This window comes from Chaetodon auriga, chromosome 24, assembly GCF_051107435.1.
Source record: "Chaetodon auriga isolate fChaAug3 chromosome 24, fChaAug3.hap1, whole genome shotgun sequence".
Classification (NCBI taxonomy): domain Eukaryota; kingdom Metazoa; phylum Chordata; class Actinopteri; order Chaetodontiformes; family Chaetodontidae; genus Chaetodon; species Chaetodon auriga.
In genome coordinates, this window is record NC_135097.1 from 18,399,228 (window position 1) to 18,419,258 (window position 20,031).

At 40.5% G+C, this 20,031-nt stretch overlaps 1 protein-coding gene across 1 annotated transcript in view; it reads right to left on the reverse strand.

Annotated features, from left to right (window-relative positions):
• Nucleotides 1-12,826, reverse strand: part of ap1s1 (adaptor related protein complex 1 subunit sigma 1) — a 41,241-nt gene extending 28,415 nt beyond the window's left edge. Inside the window, exons 1-2 of the mRNA XM_076724618.1 lie at nt 12,558-12,826; nt 428-606 (exon numbers count right to left, since the gene is read on the reverse strand). Of these exons, the coding sequence (XP_076580733.1) occupies nt 428-606; nt 12,558-12,560 (182 nt within the window). The 5' untranslated portion in view covers nt 12,561-12,826. The remainder of the gene's footprint in view (nt 1-427; nt 607-12,557) is intronic.
• Nucleotides 12,827-20,031: the final 7,205 nt, after the last annotated feature.

Genomic DNA, 20,031 nt, shown 5'->3' on the forward strand with positions numbered 1-20,031 from the left:
ATGTCTGCTGCTGTGAAACTGTGTGCAGTGTGAAGGAACTCACAAACTGCTGGAGCATTGGCTGACAGGGGAATATACACCGTTATTGCAATGACATGAGAGAAATACACCTGAATGCTAACAGCTAGCAGCTCTATGCCTCTACTGCAGCTTTGCTCCTTTACACTGATGTGCTCTGGGTTACACCATTTGTTGTTCACAAACAGCGCTATGACCCCACTCTTCCTCTTACCAATCTTTGTTGCTCTCCTATACACTCACAGCAGTTGAAAACCACCAACATGCGATATTGTATGTGAAAATGGTAAAAAGAGAACCATATTAAATAAAGTACCTGATGAAGAATCACTGACATGGATATTTCTGGAGGACACTTCCAGCTGCCCAGCAGAAAAGAGTGCAACAGTTTATGATTTAGTGTTTTTACCTTTTATAGACAATCTTGAGGTCCCTCCATTCTAGAAAGCTGCACATCTTTGGTTTGCGAGCGAGCACTATCTGCATCAGCTCCCTGACCATCTTCTTCTTGTCACGCTCAGCTGTGGCTGTGTACCACTTCTGCAGCCGCAGCTTCCCCTGCCGGCTGAACAGCAGCATGAAACGCATCTATGCACAGACAGGGACAGAAACAATTCATAATGACAGGAAAGCATTAATGACAGGGCCAATAACTCAGGAAATGTATTAATGGTTCAATAAAGGAATTTCAAACAATGACTACAACTGGTGGCAAAGATGTTGTCTTTTTTATTGTTCATCAAATGCAAGTGCTTCATATCATATAATTACACATAAATGTCTTTTAAAAGATCTATATACCTCCACATTACAAAATAAACAAATAAATATTGTCCTCTTCTGTGTTGAATTATGTGCTTGTTTCAGCTTGACCTACTTTTTCCCATGTTTTTTGTGACCGCTCAGAGTGCTTATGAGTGTTAATAATAAGGATCCCTAAAACTTTCTTGTTAAAGAGTAAGATCTATTTTGTTTAACGAGAAACCGTTGTTATATCACTCTTGCCAAAGCCATCAGACTCTATTCACAGAAACAGTGATTTTATCATTGTACATACTGAACACACTTCATTCAAATGCAACTAGAACAAAATAAAACTCAGCAAAACCTTCTTGGTTCATCCTTAAACCTTTCCAACAATCATCACTAAGTCTAAGTCCTTAATCATCACTAAGGTTTTATTGAAATAAACTCTTGATTCATGATTCGGGAGCGAGACAGAGGACAGACATCTGTGAAACAATGGGGGAATACAATGGAGCATATTGGATGAGTAACAGACTGTTTGCATTCACCAAACACATTTGGATCCTCAAAAGGATCAACTGTTTGTGTAGCCAGTGACCTCCCTTTGCCTGCAGAGAGAAGTTTGAGATTTACTGTTTCGTCGATCAAGCTAATTCTCTACTGTTTCCTCTGCTGCCTACCAGAGATGGGGTCTCGAATTTGCGACTCGGACTCGAGTCGCACTTAAGTCGCACACAGAGAGACTTCAGACTTGACTTGGACTCGAGCTCAAAAGACTTCAGACTCGACTCGGACTCGTGCTTTGGGACTCGTGAACAATCATTATGTTTTCTTTTTTCCTTTCTTTTCTTCTTTTTTTTTTTTTTCTTTTTTTGGCGTATTAACATTGGGGAAACTGAAATATCTGACGAGCTTAATGTCATTCCCTCCTTTTTGACATGGTAACCGTGGCATCGGGTGCGTGGCTCGCGGCCCCACGCATTAGTACCTCAAATGACACTATTGCGACCGACACACCCCCAGCTGCTGCTGCACCCTTTGTAATTACGTTTGGTTATAAAAACTTCAAACAAGACGGCTAGCAAGCATGTTTAGCTCAGCATCAGCTATGTTTAACTTAGCTTGCTACCAGCTTTGTAACTGAATATTTGAATAGATGAGTGAATGTTAGTTTGCTTGTCACACTTATTTGCATGGAGAGGCGTTAACATGATGTTTATTGGGTAACGTTATTCATCTACGTTCCTTCAACGCCTACAATGCTTTTGACTGGGTGAGGTGTAACATTTTCTATATTTTTGTTCTTATTATGGTCTGACTCAGCCCGCGCAATATGGGGCAAGATATAATGTAACTGTATGTTCATGTTGAAAGAATACAGTCTCCTTTAAAGGAAATCATTCACTGTGTGTTTTCTTAATATTGCATTGCAGTACCCTGTTTAAAGTGATCATATAACAAACAACTAATCAGTACTGATACTTTATGCTAATAGATAAAGGAGAGATAATAATACAGTAGATGCTTTGAATTTCTTAGATATAGCTGTGCAGTATTCTTAGTAGACCGAATAACAGCAGATGATAGAAGGCTCATTAAAACAAGAAGAGACATGAGAGATTTATTTTTTAGAGACTTGAGACTTGGCTGGACTTGTGACCAAAGACTTGAGACTTGACCAAGTCTCACCCCACAAAGACTTGAGACTTGACTTGGACTCGTGACCAAAGACTTGAGACTTGACTTGGACTTGCAAAAAAAGACTTGTGAACATCTCTGCTGCCTACAGTCTGCTGTAAACCACGTAAACCACCAGACCAAGCACCACAAGATGCCGCCGCGAACGGCTGCCTCGGTGAGTTGGTGCGCGTTGTTTTGTTTTGTCTTGTGTTTTAAACCTGTTTTTTGTGACGGTACCTGGAGTTCTTTCACCAGAGAAGAGCTCATGAACATCAGGGGAGCAACACCAGAGGATTTATTTCCTAAATTTCTGCTCCCAACAGTGGAAGTTTTGGACATACTGGTCAAAGGTGCGCTCACCCTTGCTCACGCAGTGAAACGCCGGAGGAGAGGAAAACGGGCCGGCGCGCTCGTGCACCTTCGCCAGCGCGGACTACATACAGCGTTACCGGGAATATTTCTCTCTAACGTGCGTTCACTGCCCAACAAACTGGAGGAATTGCAACTGCTGTTGGGTAAAAACAGGGACTTTTCTTCATCTGCGGTTTTGTGCTTCATTGAGACGTGGCTCTGTGGATTAATACCGGACTCTGCGCTGGCTGGCTTCCAACTCCACCGCGCGGACAGAGACACGGAACTCTCCGGCAAAACTAAAGGTGGAGGAATCTGTTTCTACATCAACAGTGGTGATCCAGCAGCACTGTTCTCCTGACCTGGAATCTTTCACCATTAACTGTAAGCCTTTTTATTCACCCCATGAGTTCGCTTCATTCATTCTGGTCGGCGTTTACATCCCGCCGCAAGCCAACGTGCAGGACGCACAGCGTATGCTCGCTGACCAGATACTGCGTGTGGAGCGGACCAACCCGGACTCTTTAGTTATTGTCCTTGGCGACTTTAACAAAGGTAACCTCACCCACGAACTCCCTAAATACAGACAGTTTATCAAATGCCCGACCAGAGAGGAGAACATTCTGGATCATTGTTACACCACCGTCAGGGATGCTTATCACGCCGTCCCCCGTGCTGCACTGGGCCACTCTGACCACGTCATGGTACACCTGATTCCTGCGTACAGGCAGAAACTAAAGCTCTGCAAACCTGAGGTGAGGACATCAAGGAAGTGGACCAGTGAGGCTGTGGAGGATCTCCAGGCGTGTTTGGACTCTACTGACTGGGATGTGTTCAGGACTGCTACCAACAGTCTGGATGAGTACACGGAGACTGTGACGTCCTACATCAGCTTCTGTGAGGACTGCTGTGTTCCATCACGCACCAGGGTGAGTTACAACAATGACAAACCCTGGTTCACAGCCCAACTCAGGCAGCTAAGGTTGGCAAAGGAAGAGGCCTTCAGGAGTGGGGACAAAGACAGATACAAAGAGTCGAAGTACAAGTTTAGCCAGGCGGTGAAAGAGGCTAAACGGCTGTTAAGCTTTTTTCTGATTCTGATTTCTGATTTTCTGATTTCTGATTTCTGATTCTGACAATGGCCAAGTCACCATCTGAGCTTGAAGAAATTCCGCTGGTCACTCTAGATTAACTGAAACACATAATAAATGCTCGTGAAGCAATCTAAAGTAAGAGGCTATTGTCTGGGCAGAGACAGGTTAGTAATAGTGTGACTGTAAGCTTCATTGTTGTATAAACCTTACTGTTGTTGTGAAATCAATGTACGCCAGATTCCTGTTGTTGTTGTTTGAGATACCTCAATCATTGTGCTTGCTGCTTGTTTCTGTGTGCTTAGTAGGTTATACTGAAAGCAAGGCCAAGCCCTCACCTTGTTTTGCTTTGTTTTGTGTCAGTTTTCTGGTACTGCGGTAAAGTTGCTAAGCTGCACTTTATGAGTTAAAAGATCAGTCCCACAGCTGACAAACTCTGAGCTGAGTGCACATGCTGGCTTCTGTGTCATAAAGAGACAGTTATTGTGTCTCTCCACCACAATTACAATCCCTTCTACTTTACATGCATTTTTCTTTCTTTCTTTCTTTCACTAACTCACACATGCACACATCAGGCATTCACATACACCTTAAATGTGAGGATAGCAGTAGTATAACTTCATTTTTGTGTAGTCTTGTGTAGTCACAGCCAGACATAACGTTATCTACACAATTCATGCCGTAATGTAAGCTCAGATATCAGCCGGTTTTGTTGGTTTCAGAAAGCCCCTTATGCTGCATGCCGTGTCTGTTGCTGCTGTATGTAAATGTACTTGATAGATATGCTCTGTGGTACGCTGACTGTTGTACTTCTATATTATGGGTTTTCTGCCAAATAAATGCTGTTGAGATATCTATCCTATCCCTTGTCTAACCATAAGAATGAATCACATTACATTTACTATTTAATAAACCATTATGGGGCAGGTTACTCCTTCCAAAATACATGTATCTCATGTATCTGTATCTCGTTTTCATTCCTATTTGGAGCCAATAAACACATCTGTTTTTAAATGATTTTTCTCTTTGTTAAGATATGTTCCCTTGCATTGTTAATAGAATGAAAAGAGGTAGAATCATGTTTTGAGCTGAGTAAACCCCTTTCTTTTTGTAGTACCATGATGCGTCACTGTGAAAAAAATACAAAAAAAACCTTTGATATAAATCTTAGATCATATCGGTCACCCCTACTGTGAAACGATATAAGGAGTTGGCTGAATTGTTAATTCCATGGTATTTCTCCTTTTAAAATGTTCGGTTGTATTGAACCATTATAGGCTGAGTTGCACGTAACTAAGCAGGACTGACTTAAAGCGATATTGGAATTGTAATAATTAATAGTGTTCATACTCGGGAGTTGAGGCAACAAAGTACAAAATCTGTAAAGTTTGTAAGGAAATACAGTTTATCTTTATTGATTATATTGATGCAGAATTGACAAGAAGACTGTCGACATACAACACCTTTTATCCTCTGTTTTGAGAATAATGTGTTTTTGCAGACAATTGTTAATACATCTTTTTTTCTGAAAAGGAGCTTGAATATTTTCCCTGAGGAGTGCAGGGAGTATCTGTTTAAGTCAAATACTTTATGAATTTTTTGTGTTTTGTCACCGCCAAATAAACACTAGATAACTCCAAAAGTATGATAAGGTTGTCTGATATATATTGACTGTGGTTAGTTATTGGTTTGATGAATGCTTTACAACACAATAATGTGTGTTTTAGTGATTAGTGTTGGTGGCTGATCAGACTAAGTACCAGCTAATTGTACTCAGTTGCTAACAACAGTTTTTAAACTCCTTTCCAAAACATGATGTGCTTGATGGTGTGATTAATGAAACAAAATGCTAAGCATTCTTTATGCCCTTTTTAAGCTTAACTTTTATGAGTAACTAACATTTATTATATTATTATTGTTTTTATATTTACTTTCCATATAGAGCTGGTACAGACCAAACTCTTCATCTACCCAAGAATTTAATATTCAGTGTTTACCTGTATAATATGACTCCTCCTCTTTTTGTCAGCTGCTGTGTGTCTGCAGTTTATCTAGTGACTAGAAGAGACTCGTGTCTTGAGTTACCCATTAGTGGGTTTTATGTTTAATACGTCAAAAGTGTTTTAAGTAATTTTTGTGAGTGCTCTTATAATCTCAGACTCAAATTCAAATAGTTACATGTGTGCTGAAACCTGTTCAAATCTATCTTGATCAACCACAGCCCATTTATAGACTTTATCTTATCATTTAATTAGAACTATAACAATGAATATGAATAGTTCACATGTTTAAACAAAATCAATCAGACAGGATTTTGTGGAAAAATCATACATTCAGTTCACAGTTTTAATAAGCTCAGTACTGTTTTTCAATACAATGACCCAATTATTGATTGTAAACTGTTTTGTCTTTATAATATGCATTATTATCACTTATTGTTACTGCGCCAGTGATTTTAGTCCATGATGCCTCCATAAATTTCTATTTATCAATAGCCAATGTGGACTTTATTCCGGTTTTGAATGATAATTGGAAATGTTCAAATGTTACCTAATTACAATGGCACTGAGTTGTGCCCTCTTCCTTTATGTTGTTTCTTATTACTTCCTTTTATATATTTCAGTAGACATTCTGAACATAGCTTTTGTTATGTTTAGGGTGACAGACCCAAGAATTTGAGGGAAATTCTGTAATAACAGAACTGCAAGAGATCCTTTAATGTGGCAAGCTGCAGAAACCCAGCCTACTGACAGCTTTGGCTGTCTTTGTCAATCACATGACCCTAACCTTGCCAGCTGTAGCAGTCTGTTGCGTCTCCCATACAACTGCACAGGACTGAGGTTAAAGTAGGCTGACATTAAACTCATTGTTTTAAATTTATAGTCCACGCAACCGTCAACCCCTCAGCTAATACCTGCGACAACAAGCTCTAAGAAACCCATTGTATACTACCTACTAGGGATGTAACGATTCACTCTAGTCACGATTCGATTCGGTTCACGATTTTTTGTTCACGATACGATTTTCTCACGATTTTTTTTCTATTATAAAAATGAGCTACAGACAAATTATGACCAAATAAAATGTTTTATTCGTACAACCTGGTGTTAACTGGTGCACCAGTAATTCAGCAACTTAAATAACAAAAGATTATACAATCTTGACCAAAAAAAGAGGTCCTTTCTTTACAGAAACACTGTGTTAAACACTATTTTTGTGTCTTATAAAAAAGTGCAACTGAGGTAGTTATTCACATAAATAACAAAGAATAACTGGATCTTTAAAAACAAATCCCACATCAAAATAATATCAATGCATAAACTCTCTTCAAATAAACTAAGACTGGCTTGTGTAGCTTGAAACTTTCAGGTTTCTCTTGAGGAAAATCAACATGTCAACATTTTCAGGCCGTAGCTGAGATCTCTGTGAGGTTACAACATCCCCTGCGGTCGAAAAGACCCTTTCACTCGGGACAGAGGTGGCTGGTGTGGTGAGGTAGGCCTTTGCTAGAGGTGAAAGCAGTGGGTAAAACTTACTGTTCTCCTTCCACCATTTCAGTGGGCAGCTTGTGAGGGAAATAGACATTTCACTTCTGTACCTGACAATTTCTGCCTCAATTCCACACTTTGCTGTGTTTGCAGTCCCTACACTTTCTGTGAAAGTCCCTGCTAGGAGATCCTCCAATGCAGTCTTCTTGAGAGGTGGTTGTTGAAGGTCTGCATCCACCATGTCTGCCTGGTCAGCAGGCAGCTCTGCTGCATGTGTAGAGACATTGGTGTCTGTTACACCTCCAGTTTCCTCCACAGGGGAATTGGTCTGTAAACAGCAAGACAAGAACTTATTAATACATGTATTATATTATTCATATGCACAATTAAAAAATAATATATATATACTGTATATCTGTTTAATGATATAAAGGCAAATAATTGTGCAGGAGAGGAAAACAATCCCAAAGATCTTATACAAAATCCAACACAAAATCACTAAAACAGATCAACCAATAGAAAAAGAAAAAAAAGGAAAACAAGCAGAAAGGGGAGAGAGACAAGGAAAAAACACAGGAAAAACGAGACAACAACAAGGACAAAGATCAGTATGAAAATAAGTATGAAACACAGGCCTGGCCTTAATGCAAAAGCAACACTAGTACTACTATTGATTAAGTAAAATAAGTACCTGGTTGTACATCTGCACAGCTCTCTCTTTCACCCTCTGGAACACATCGTGGCGCTGATTTTCAGTAAGATGAGGTAGAGAGCAGAATCTGGGGTCCACGGCAGTGCAGTCCAGCAGATGGTTGTCCCCAGGCCCAGTGTATCTGTCTGATAAATTGTTGAAGATTGCTTTCTTCATCATGCTCACAGTGTTGGAGTCCTCTTCCAAAGGCAACATGCTCTGCTCAATCGTGTGCATTAAGGGCACAATTAGCGACACTGTTGGGTTTTGTTCATCACTTAGCACGGTGGTCACTGTCTTTAAAGGTTTAAGAAGTTTCACGATGTCCTCTGCATCACGGATGTCCAAGCTGTCAAGTGTGTCGATCTCGCGGGCGTTGCGACGGACTTTGGGGCTCAGCAAAGCAGCAGCCACAGCCGGTTGCAGGTCGAGATAACGTTGCAACATGTCCAGGCTGCTATTCCAGCGTGTTGTAACGTCCACAATTAGCTTGTGCTCATTGATGTTTGGGCCGAGCAGCAGTTTCTGCTTCGCAGCCAACACAGCAGTGGCTGTCGGGCTCCTGTGGAAGAAGTTCACAATCCGCCGGATCCGACCCAGCAAGCACGAGACACGCGGCACACTCAAACCAGCCTGGGTGGCTAAATTTAGAGTGTGGGCGAAACATTTGATGTGCGGTGCCAGCCCGGCTTCCCTCACTGCCACATCCATATTTCTCGCGTTGTCGGTGACTACTGCGATGCCATGTTGTTGCCTTTCCAGCTTCCATTCCGCCACCGCTTCCTTTAGCACTTCGGCTATGTTAGCCCCCGTATGCGACTCCAAAAGAGGTCGCGTCTGCAGCACAAAGCTAGCCAGCTCCCACTCGGCATTGATCACATGAACAGTTATAGTGATGTAACTCTGCGTGGCTCTAGATGTCCACCCGTCGGTTGTGATAGACACAGTATCTGCCTCCCGGAGAATCTCAACCACACCATCTCTTACCTCCTGGTAAAGTTTTGGCACCACCACCTGGCTGAAGTGCTGTCGTGATGGGATGCGGTATCTTGGCTCTAGCTTGTTCACCAACAGCCGAAAGCCCTCGTTTTCAACAACGGAAAATGGCCTCAAATCTTTTCCAATAAAATAACCAATTGCCTTGGTGATTTCTTGTGCTTTTGCGTTGTTATGAGGGAGATGAGCAGCAAATCCTCCCGTCAGGGTGGTTTGCCCCCTCGGCAATTTTCGCTGAGGTGGCGTAACTTTACTTTCCTTCTCACTGTGGTGGCGGCTAACGTGCTGCTGCATGTTGCTTGTGTTGCCGTTATATGGTAACAGTCTCCTGCAATACTTACATGCAGTTTTGGTTTTGTCTGTCCATTTCTCACCGGTTGTCTTTGTGTATGTGGGGAATCCAAAATGCTGCCACACAGGTGACTTGAGACCACGCTGTGCATCCTCTATGAAAAAGTCGCTTCCTTCTGTCGCCATTTCTTCCCTCGCTCTGTGCCGTACCTCTCCAATTCGCAAATCGATTCATTTTTTTCTGTCAGAGTCGTGATGCATCGTTACATCCCTACTACCTACCCATCACAAATTACCATCTTTCTACATACAGTGTGTTTATATATTCTTTCTACACACACATACAAACAACATGTACTGCAACTAGAGGAAACAAACCCAGTAACCCTGCATAAACTTTAATAAAACTCTACAGCTCACACATATCTACTGCACCTACTAGTTATCCTTACTTAGATCTGCCTGCTACCAGTCTTCCACTCTCTGTGGTCTTTATGACAAAGAGACAATATGGGAGGTGTGGTTTGTGTTTGTTGTAGAGCAGCAGGATACTTGGAAGAAGGATATATAAATATTGTCTGAGGAGCTATTTTAAAACAATTCTATTTGTTTAGTGTAAAGACCTTAAGTGTGTTAAGACCTTAAGTTGACCAAAAGCTACTGTACAACTGTCTGTAACACTGTTTAGAATTAAGGCAAAAATCACTATAAGATACATAACATGGCCAAAAGTATGGGGACTGCCACACATTTCAGCCATATGTGACAGTTTAACATGGAATTCTGACAGCATGGGCTTTGATGATATAACAAACTCAACTCTTCTCATTTCACGCTTTCCACCAGATGTTGGAACCTCCCTGCAAGGATTATCTCTTATTCAGATACAAGGGCATTAGAGAGGTCTCACACTGATGTTAGATGATAAGTTCTACCTCACAGTCTGCATTCCATTTTTTTCCCAAAGGTATTGGATGGGACTGAAGGTAGGGCTTTGTACACAGTGTTCAGGCCAAGTCAAGTTCTTCTGATTGTACCAAGCGTAATTACAAATTTATCTTGTTTCTACATTATTATTATTACATTTTTTTTTATTATATTACATTATTATAATAGGTTGGTTGCAGTCACTTGACATTAAATTCAGACGGAGGACAAGAAGTGAAAACTGCAATGGATGAGATCAAGAAAAGTTCTTACTGGGCTAGTTTATATGAAATTATGAGAGAAAGGTACACACAGAAAATCAGAACATATGGTGGATGGATCTTTACGTTATTAAGAGGAGCGATATTTCAGCTGAACTGAAAGTTTTGCTGCTACGGAGGCAGTAGATATAACAACTACCTGCTCATTTAGATGTTGTTCTACTATAGAAAACGCACGAAAGAGGAGGCACAAAACTTTGTTAGTGGTTGGGTACACAACCATGGTACCAAAGTGCTCTGGGATGACTGTTGTTTCATTCTTTCAAGGGTGCGTATCTTTCATTGTCCTGTGGATTAACGAAGCAGCAAACTTTCAGCGCTGCGGTGCTGAATGCTGAAATTTATGTTATGGTTGTTAGCTTAACCAGCTGTAAAGGTCCAGTGAAATGACACTAAAGATGTAGATTGTCTTGAAACAAGACAGGGTATGTTATTTACATTCAGCTGTCTTATGTGAAACCATTAAGGCTGATTTAACAAGTGTTAGTTGTGTTGCTTGTAGCCATGACTTTAAATCTATCACGAAAGATCTAAAACAATAGCTGACAGTTAACAAGGTGTTTTTTCTGCCATTTTTCAGTCAGTTTCTTGCATTTTCCACCCTTATGAACAACAGCATTTGGTACTCAATAAAAGCTCCTCCTGTTTTTTTGATTTGATCGATCTGAGCAACCGTAAACAACGCAAAACATAGGCATTATGAGTGTATGTTATAATATTTCCTATGCAGAAAATCATGTATGGCCCTCCATCTGCAGTTTACGCAACAACAAAAGAATGACACAACATCACCTGCAAACAACCTTTTGGATAAAAGAATTCAGTTTCCTGTTGTTGGGGTCTTCCCGGGATTTATATCAGTCAGTCACAGTCAACGTCTTCCTCACTTTAGCTTGTAATTTTAACTTTAGAAAGCTGCTGATTCAGTTAACAATTATGAAGCTATACTATTTTTATTCTTTATAAAACTAAATATATTATTTTATACTTAACATTACTCAATAATCTTCAAAAGTGGCAATATTGACAAGCTACTGATAAGTCTCAACTACTGGTGTTTTTATATCTGACTGATGATTGATATAGTTCACAGCTCTGCACTGTAGCGATGTCTGTTTCAGACCTATAAAAGTAATCCGCTTTGAAGAATGACAATAGTAACACTGCCTGTTGAAACCTGTCTGAGCACTTTGATCATTAAAAAAAGACTTATTTTTTCTTAAACATCAAAATTATACAAAGTGTGATATCTTCTTTGTTATCTTGCTTGAAAAAAAACAAACATCTAAACTGAGTGTAAATGCAATACATATATCATAATTCAAACAACAGCCAAGCAGTCTTTTTACCAACTTAGAAAATTAATGTTAATTAGTTGCTTCTGAGTATATCTGTCAGCTACAACTGTCATTATAGACGGTGGAATTAAAGAGCATCAGAGGCCATTTACAAACACTATCTGGCCACATACTTGTGGCGATGTAGTGAACTGATTAATTTTAACAGTGATCCAAGAAAAAATAGGAAAAGATCTTCGTACTTAACAGTTACTGTGCCTTCTAATATAATCAATTGACTATATTCAGGCTGCAGTTTGGTAGGCAGTTAGAGAAACGAGAAACTGTCACCTCCGCTGTTGACACTGACTAAAACAGAGGGCTAAACTCTTTACCTGCGACGACGACGAAGCTCGGCAATTAACGTTATTCAAATCTTTAACGATCACTGACATCCTCATTTCTAACATTACTAAATGACATTTAGATACAGCTAAAATTACACAAGCCATACACTGATTCAAAGCCGTACAGTGTGACAAGCCTTTTCACACCTTGTGCTATTACTCGGCCTGTTAGCTTGCATGCTATGCTGACAGAAACCAGGTGAAGGCAAGCGCAGGTGCACACTTCCTGATATCACAACTGTTATTACCTTGCCAGCATTAGCTTAGCACCTAGCCCCTGCCTTTTTTTGCAAAAGAGAGTCAGTAACTTACCATTTTGTCGAATTTCTTAAGTTACTGCGACGTTAAAAGCGAGCTCAACGTCTACACTGCCCGGCCCAACGTAAACGAATACACCGTAGCTAATGTTGACAGTCCATGTCTGTGTCAGAAACTGTACCACTGAAACTAAATTGAACCTCCTCCCTGCCAGTGAGCAGTTCCGCCTCTAGTGAGCATGCGCAGTGGTCTACTTTCTGCCCTGAGCATTGTCTTCTTCTTCTTCTTCTACTACTACTACTTCTTCTTCTTCTTCTTCTGGTATAATGGCAGTTGGCATCAAGCTTATTGGTGCATTACCGCCACCTTCTGTTCCGGAGTGTGGACCAGCCAGTAGACTTAGAGTCTTATTCCTTTACCTGACTAGATCAAAAGCAATATTATACACATAATGAAAAAAAAAAAAAAAAAAAAAAAAAAAATCTTACTTTAAACTCTTCACACCCATGTCAACTACAACCCCCTATTCCTTTAACCCTGCTTATCCATCAGATTCTATCATAAACCCCTGTCCCGCTTAAGAATTCTATCAGTGCCCTAACCTGTGCCCTCTCTCCCATACTTTTAATGTAAATTCCTGTATCCCTAAGTCCTTCATCTTATTCATCATCTCCTCTCTCTGCACCTCATACCTCCTACACCTCAGAACTTCATGCTCCACTGACTCCTCCTCCTCCTCCTGACATCCCTCACACAGGCCTGTCTGGCGCTTCCCTATCAGTTTCAGTGTTTTATTTAGTGCACTATGCCCCAACCTTAACCTTGTCAATACAATCTCCTCTCTCCTGTATCCACTGCTCATCATCCCACCTCTAACACTCTTTTGAATTTGATAAAGATACCTCCCTTTCTCCTCTCCATCCCACCTTTCTTGCCACATTACATTGGTCTTTTCCCAGACTACACTTTTAACTTCTGCTTTGCTGATTCTGAGCTGCATATCTACATTTCCTTTCATTAAAGCTCTCTTAGCCAACTCATCCGCCCTCTCATTCCCCCTCACCCCTACATGCGCTGGAAGCCACAGAAGCTTTACCTGACCTCCCTGATGAACTATTCTTGTAATTGACTGAAGGACTTAATACAATATGTCTTGACGGCTGTTTGAATGGAATGACCTTAAGCTGGCTAGCACTGAAGATGAATCTGAACATAATCAATGCCTTATCCAGACCAGCTTTCTCCACCCACCGTAACGCTACCAGCACTGCCACCATTTCCACTGTGTACACTCCTAATTTATTAGATTTTCTTCTATTAATCCCAATTTCTTTTGCTGGTACTGCAACCCCAAATCCTGTCACTAATGTCTCAGGTTGTTTAGCACCATCTGTGTATATATGTGTAAAATCACTATACTCTGTCATTACATGACATCTAAACGCACTCACCAAATCAACCATACCTTTTTCCTTCCTTTTAGCCTCTAACAAATGCCAGTCAACCTCAGGCCACACAAGCATCCATGGAGCCATCTCTGGATAAACTACCGTTGGACTTACATTCAAATTGAATACTCCAAATTCTTTTGCGATATTATTCGCTTCTCTAGCAAAGTTTTGTCTCTGGCTCCTCCCATCCTCCCAGCACTCCTGCAAGACTCCTTTCGTGGGATGAGAATCATTGTGCCCCTGCAAATTGGCCCAGTAGTTTGTCATCAATTGCCTTCTCCTGATTTCTAAAGGCATTTCACCCAATTCTACCTGTAGGGCAGGAACTGGTAAAGTCTTAGTTGCCCCACTACACACTCTCAGAGCCTGTGCCTGGATAACATCCAATTTGTTTAAGATGGACTTAGCTGCTGATCCATAAGCCACACGGCCATAATCAACCACAGACCTTATCAATGCTACATATAGCCTCTTCAGTGCTGAACAGCTTGCACCCCATTCCCTTCCAGTCATACATCTCATAACATTTATTACCTTTTTGTACTTTTCTTCAATTCTCCTGATATGATCTGCTCATGTTAGCCGTGAATCAAAAAGAACTCCCAGAAATTTAAATATTCCAACCCTTTCTAAAGTTTCCCCATACATCTTCAACTTCATCCCTTCCTCAATTCTTTTCCTTGTGAAAAATACTGTTTGTGTTTTTTCCACTGAGAACCTGCACCCCCAATCATACCCCCACTCCACCACTTCATCAATTGCACCTTGAACTTTCCTTATAGCGTGCTCCATGTTCCTTCCTCTTTTCCACAAGGCCCCATCATCTGCAAAGAGTGATCTACCTATATCTGCTGGCACTTTTAAAAATACATCATTGATCATGATGATAAAGGGTAGCGGGCTTATCAATGGTACACCCTTGAGGTGTACCATTTCCAACTGTATACTGACTAGACATTTCTGGCCCAATGCGTACTTGGATTTTTCTTCCAAATAGAAAATCCTTTATCCAATTGAAAACTCTCCCACCAACACCTATCTTGTGTATTTTTATCAACAACCCCTCCTTCCACATCATGTCATAGGCTTTCACAATATCAAAAAATACTGCAATAACGGATTCTTTATTTGCCTGAGCCTTCCTTATTTCAGACTCTAACCTTACCACTGAATCCGTGGTATTCCTGCCTTTCCTGAAACCACTCTGATAGCCTGCCAAAAGTCCCCTCTTTTCAAGTTCATATGACAACCTTTCCATTATCATCCTTTCCATTGCACATATTTGAAGTCAATGCTATTGGGCTGTAACTAGTGGGTTTGGATGGATCCTTGCCAGGTTTTCTTATTGGAATCACTACTTCTTCTTTCCAGGCTCCTGGTAACCTTCCCTCCTCCCACACTCTGTTATAAAGCTGCAGCACCTTCACTAATGCTTCTTTCCCAAAATACTTTAACATGCTGTAACACACCTGATCTTTCCCTGGAGACATTGGTCGTGATTTCTTTATAGCCCTCATCATCTTTGCCAAGGTAAATGGCTCATCAATCATGCCAGCTGTATTTTCCCTCCTGTTTAAAACCCCTGGATACTGAGTTATAGTTCTTTTTCTTCTCTGTTTCCCTTCGCCTGAAAAAAAAAAAAAAAACAATTCTGAGCTATGCACCCTTACAAAAGCCTTAGCCATGATCTCTGCCTTTTCCCTGTTGGAAACTGCTGTCTCCTCCTCAGATATTATGACCGGATAGTCCCATTCCCTTCTGTCATCTCCCATCTTCTTTATCATTCCCCATACTTCTCCCACTGGTGTAGTTCTTCCTATCTCATCACAGAAATTCCTCCATCTCGCCCTCTTAGCTTGACGAAATTGTTCTTCTCACCACTGCCTGTGCCTTTTTGTACTGAATCAAATTCTGCATGTTATGGGTTCTCTTAACTTGTCTGAATGCTCTGTTCCTATTTCTTACAGCCTGGTGACATTCTTCTGTCCACCATGGTACCATCTGCTGTTCCTGTGTTCCTCTTGCCTTTACTCTTGGGTATAGCACCATCTGCTGCCCTTACAATTGCTGAGGTTACCTGTTAGTTTATTTCATCAATGTCTCCAAGCATTTCTATCCTGTTCATTGATTCCTCACTCAATCTCTGAAACTCATCCCACTCTGCGTTTTGAAATACCCATTTTACGATACCCCCAATTTTTCTCACTTCTACTCTCTCCCCCACCATGCATAAGACTGGGTAATGATCACTTCCTATTGTTGATGCTGTCCAAACTTCCCACTTACTGATTCCAGCCAATGTGTTAGACACTAAAGGTATATCCAATGCTGACTCAGTACCCACTGTTATGTTTACCCTTGTTCCTCTGCCATCATTCACACACACCAAATCCCTTTCATCCATCAAATCTTCAATGACCTGTCCATTCGCGTCTGTCTGTAACCCTCCCCACACCGTGTTGTGAGCATTGAAATGTGCACACCAAATTACCTTATTTCTGTCTTGTCCTTTTATCCTTAATAGGCTATCCAAAGCCAACCTCTTACATGGATTATAGTAGTTAATTATAACCACTTTCTCCCCTCTTTCCCATACTTCCACCGCTACATATTCCTGGTCCACTCCCTTTTCCAGTAGCCCATATTGAATGTCTTGTTTGATAAATGTAGCACAACTTCCTCCTCTCCCTTGACTTCTGTCTTTCCTTATCACTGTATACCCATGTACCACAAAGTCTAGATTTGGTTTTAACCACGTTTCCTGCACACATTACATCTGGTCTTTAACAATCAGCTGGATTTTTTCACTTTTTGACTTCACCTCAGCCATACTGTTGACCACCCCTGCAATGAATGTTCCCAAGTCCCTTTTATCCACATACATGCTGTCATTTGTTCTTTGTTGCCCCTCTCGACTTCTCATTACTCCTTGATCATTAGTTCCATTCTTCTGCCCCCTCGACGCTCTTACAGCTTCAACATACGATATCTTTCTTTCCACTCTTACTTTTTGGATATTATTCTCCCTTTTCATAGCCTCACATCCTCCATATCCCATGTTATGGGCTCCTCCACAGTTACAACATTTTGGTTGCACCCCTGTTCCACACTCTCCATACTCATGGTCTCCCCCACACCTAGCACATCTCCTCTTCTCCTTGCAGTTCTTGGCTATGTGCCCAAACCAGTTAAAGCACCTTAATGATTTTGGAACATAAACTCTCACTGGGTAACTCATAAAACCCAGGAAAACTTTCTTAGGCACACACTTTCCTTCACACTGAATTAATACAGTTTCGCTATCCATTCTCACTCCTTTTGTTGTCTTCATTCTTTGCAAATTCATTATTCTTCCTCCTTTGATATTCCTCTAAAGTTCCTCCATACTCACACTCAGTGACAACCTTGTAATCACTCCTTTGCATCCACCACCATTTCGTGCTCCCACCCTCCCTGTGCTTGCCACCTTGTTTTTTCCCAACTCTTTCAGTTTGAGTGCCTTCTCAACTTGCTCTTTATTAGCACATTTCACCAATAAATTGCCATCACTCAGGACCTTTGCAAACTGTATCTCTCCTATTTTACTTGCTAGATGTTGTTAGCACAAAGGGGTTAAGCTTCTTCATGTTTTCTTGTGTCTTTTCATTGAATCGTATGATGACAAAATAATTCTCAGGTGGCTCCTTCCTCCTCACTGCTATAACTGTCATCATTGCCATTCTTCTTCCTTTTATTCCTCCCATTACTCCATCCACTCGCTCCTCTTTCAAACTCACAATCTCCCCCTTCCTCCTCATCCATATCTGCCCAACTGCCTACTTCTGATCCATTCACGGAACAGTTGTGCTCAACCGCCAGGAAGTTATTTTCAACTCGACTGGGATCTCCCACAATCTGCCAATTATTTTTACCCCGTCCATGCCCGGCTGACGCCGCCGCCATCTCCTGCCAACCTTTCAGATCTGTCAACTCAAAATCAACTCCAAACTCCTCCGTTGTTTTCCCTCCAAAGCTGCTCCTCATCCAACTCTCCCTGAACATTGTCTGCCAGGTAACGCCTGGTTTTGTCAGTTGGTTGATACTGGAATGTCCGCGTTACATTTTTAATTACATGGCCAAAAATTAATGGACATTTATTTTTGAAAGTAGTAGTTGTAGTAACATATTGGTAATCGCTGCTCTTCACATCACCCCCATATAACTCCTGTGGTAAATAATTTGTGGAGAGAAACATATGATATTGACTTATGTTAATGATGGGAATTCCGGCTCTTTTAAGAGAGCTGATTCTTATGGCTTGGCTCTCTTAAAAGAGCCAGCTCTTTCAGCTTCCAAATGGCTCCTCAGATTTTTTGTTGCATAAATTATTACCAAAAAATAATATCAAATTATGTGTAAAATGAATTACTAATGCACAAAAAATACATCATGTCAAATGTTTATTATTTATACGGCTTATTATAGTCAACATGGAACACAGTGCTACAAAAATACTTTTAAAGTACAAAAACAAATACCCATCTCAAAAAGATCCAATCTCTGATTGTGTGCATAAGATTTGTAAACTTTTAACTATTTACAGTTAAACAACATAGAGAAGGTTAGAGAATCACACTCTGCCTTTCCACAGCAAATTCTGGTCTTTGGAATAAACTCTCAGTGAGTTCAAATCAACCCAATGTGAGTGTACATGTAAGACCATCAAATACACTCTAGGACAGAGTTAAAGTAACTCCTTTCTAAGAGTTGATCTTTTAACCCTTTTCAGGAGTTAAAACTTAACTTTTGTGGAGTTAAAACTATATATCATATAACTGTATCTCATAAAATAGAACTCTCACTTTGAGTTAATTTTCATGTGAACTCTATTATAGTGTTAAGATTCAACACTTAAAAGTATGTCTTATTTAACACTGATGGAGTTATTATTATAAGACACTGCAAAAACACACCATATTGTTGACTACAAATCTTTGTTTAATAAATTTGCATTCAGTGTGTTCAACAATCCATGCTGCATACTTGCTGGTGTAACAAGTCACATATTGATTAAAGTGCAAACAAGTGTAAACATACATTTCAGCAAACATTCACACTGAAAACACTGTAGAGATAACAATCCATGCTGCACACTTCTGTTTGTTTGACTTTATGGTGCCATGCCATCACTGCATGATGAAGTGCAAGTTTGGTGACATTTAGTCAGGAAAAGAAATATGGACGCAATTAAAATGCACAGCAAGGTGGAGTGAATTGTATGTAACTGTAAAACTGTAATGAAAAATAGAACATAACCATTGACAAGTAATAACCTGCAGAGAAAAAAATAAGATCTCTGGCATTCACCACTGGATGCAAAGTGAAAAAAGCAACATTCAAACACATGATCCCAACAAAGCAGAGGAATGCATTCTAGACTTGAGAACTTTTGATCCTCACGTCAGAATACACATTCTTCCTTCTCAAGCTAGCAGGCTACTTACTTGTATAACAAGTTAAATTACATTTTGAATAAACCAGTGTAAATATATTTCAAACACTGACATTGCATAGCTGCACTTTTAGCAAATTATGCAACAATGTTAACAAATGATACAGCTCTCTGACACAACATAAAATGTAAATTACACCCATAGGACATTTGGGCATCAAAAGATTTGAAATGTTTTTTTCTATCCCTTTCTAGAACTAGTATCTTCCTCGGGATTTTTTCACTTACTTTGAAAGCATGGAAATGGTCATGGAAACAAGTTTCATGATCAATCAAAAGAAAAAAAAAAAGAGGTGTTTTAAACACACAGTCATCCCTTCGGTGATGAGGTATGAAAACACAATATTTATAATGTTCAGCAACAACAGCAATAATTGCCAGTGCAAGTCATCCTCTGTGTTATGACCCTGTGGGTCATTTGTGATTGGGTATGTGTTTTTCCTTGCAACCGTGTCTCCTCTCCCGGTGTGTGTGCGTTTCTCTCTCTCTCTTCAGCGTGAATTGAGAACAGGTGGCGCATGATGATGACTGCTGCAGTGCGATTGGTCAGGGGGCGGATCCCTGGCCTATTTGAGCACTGGCGGCC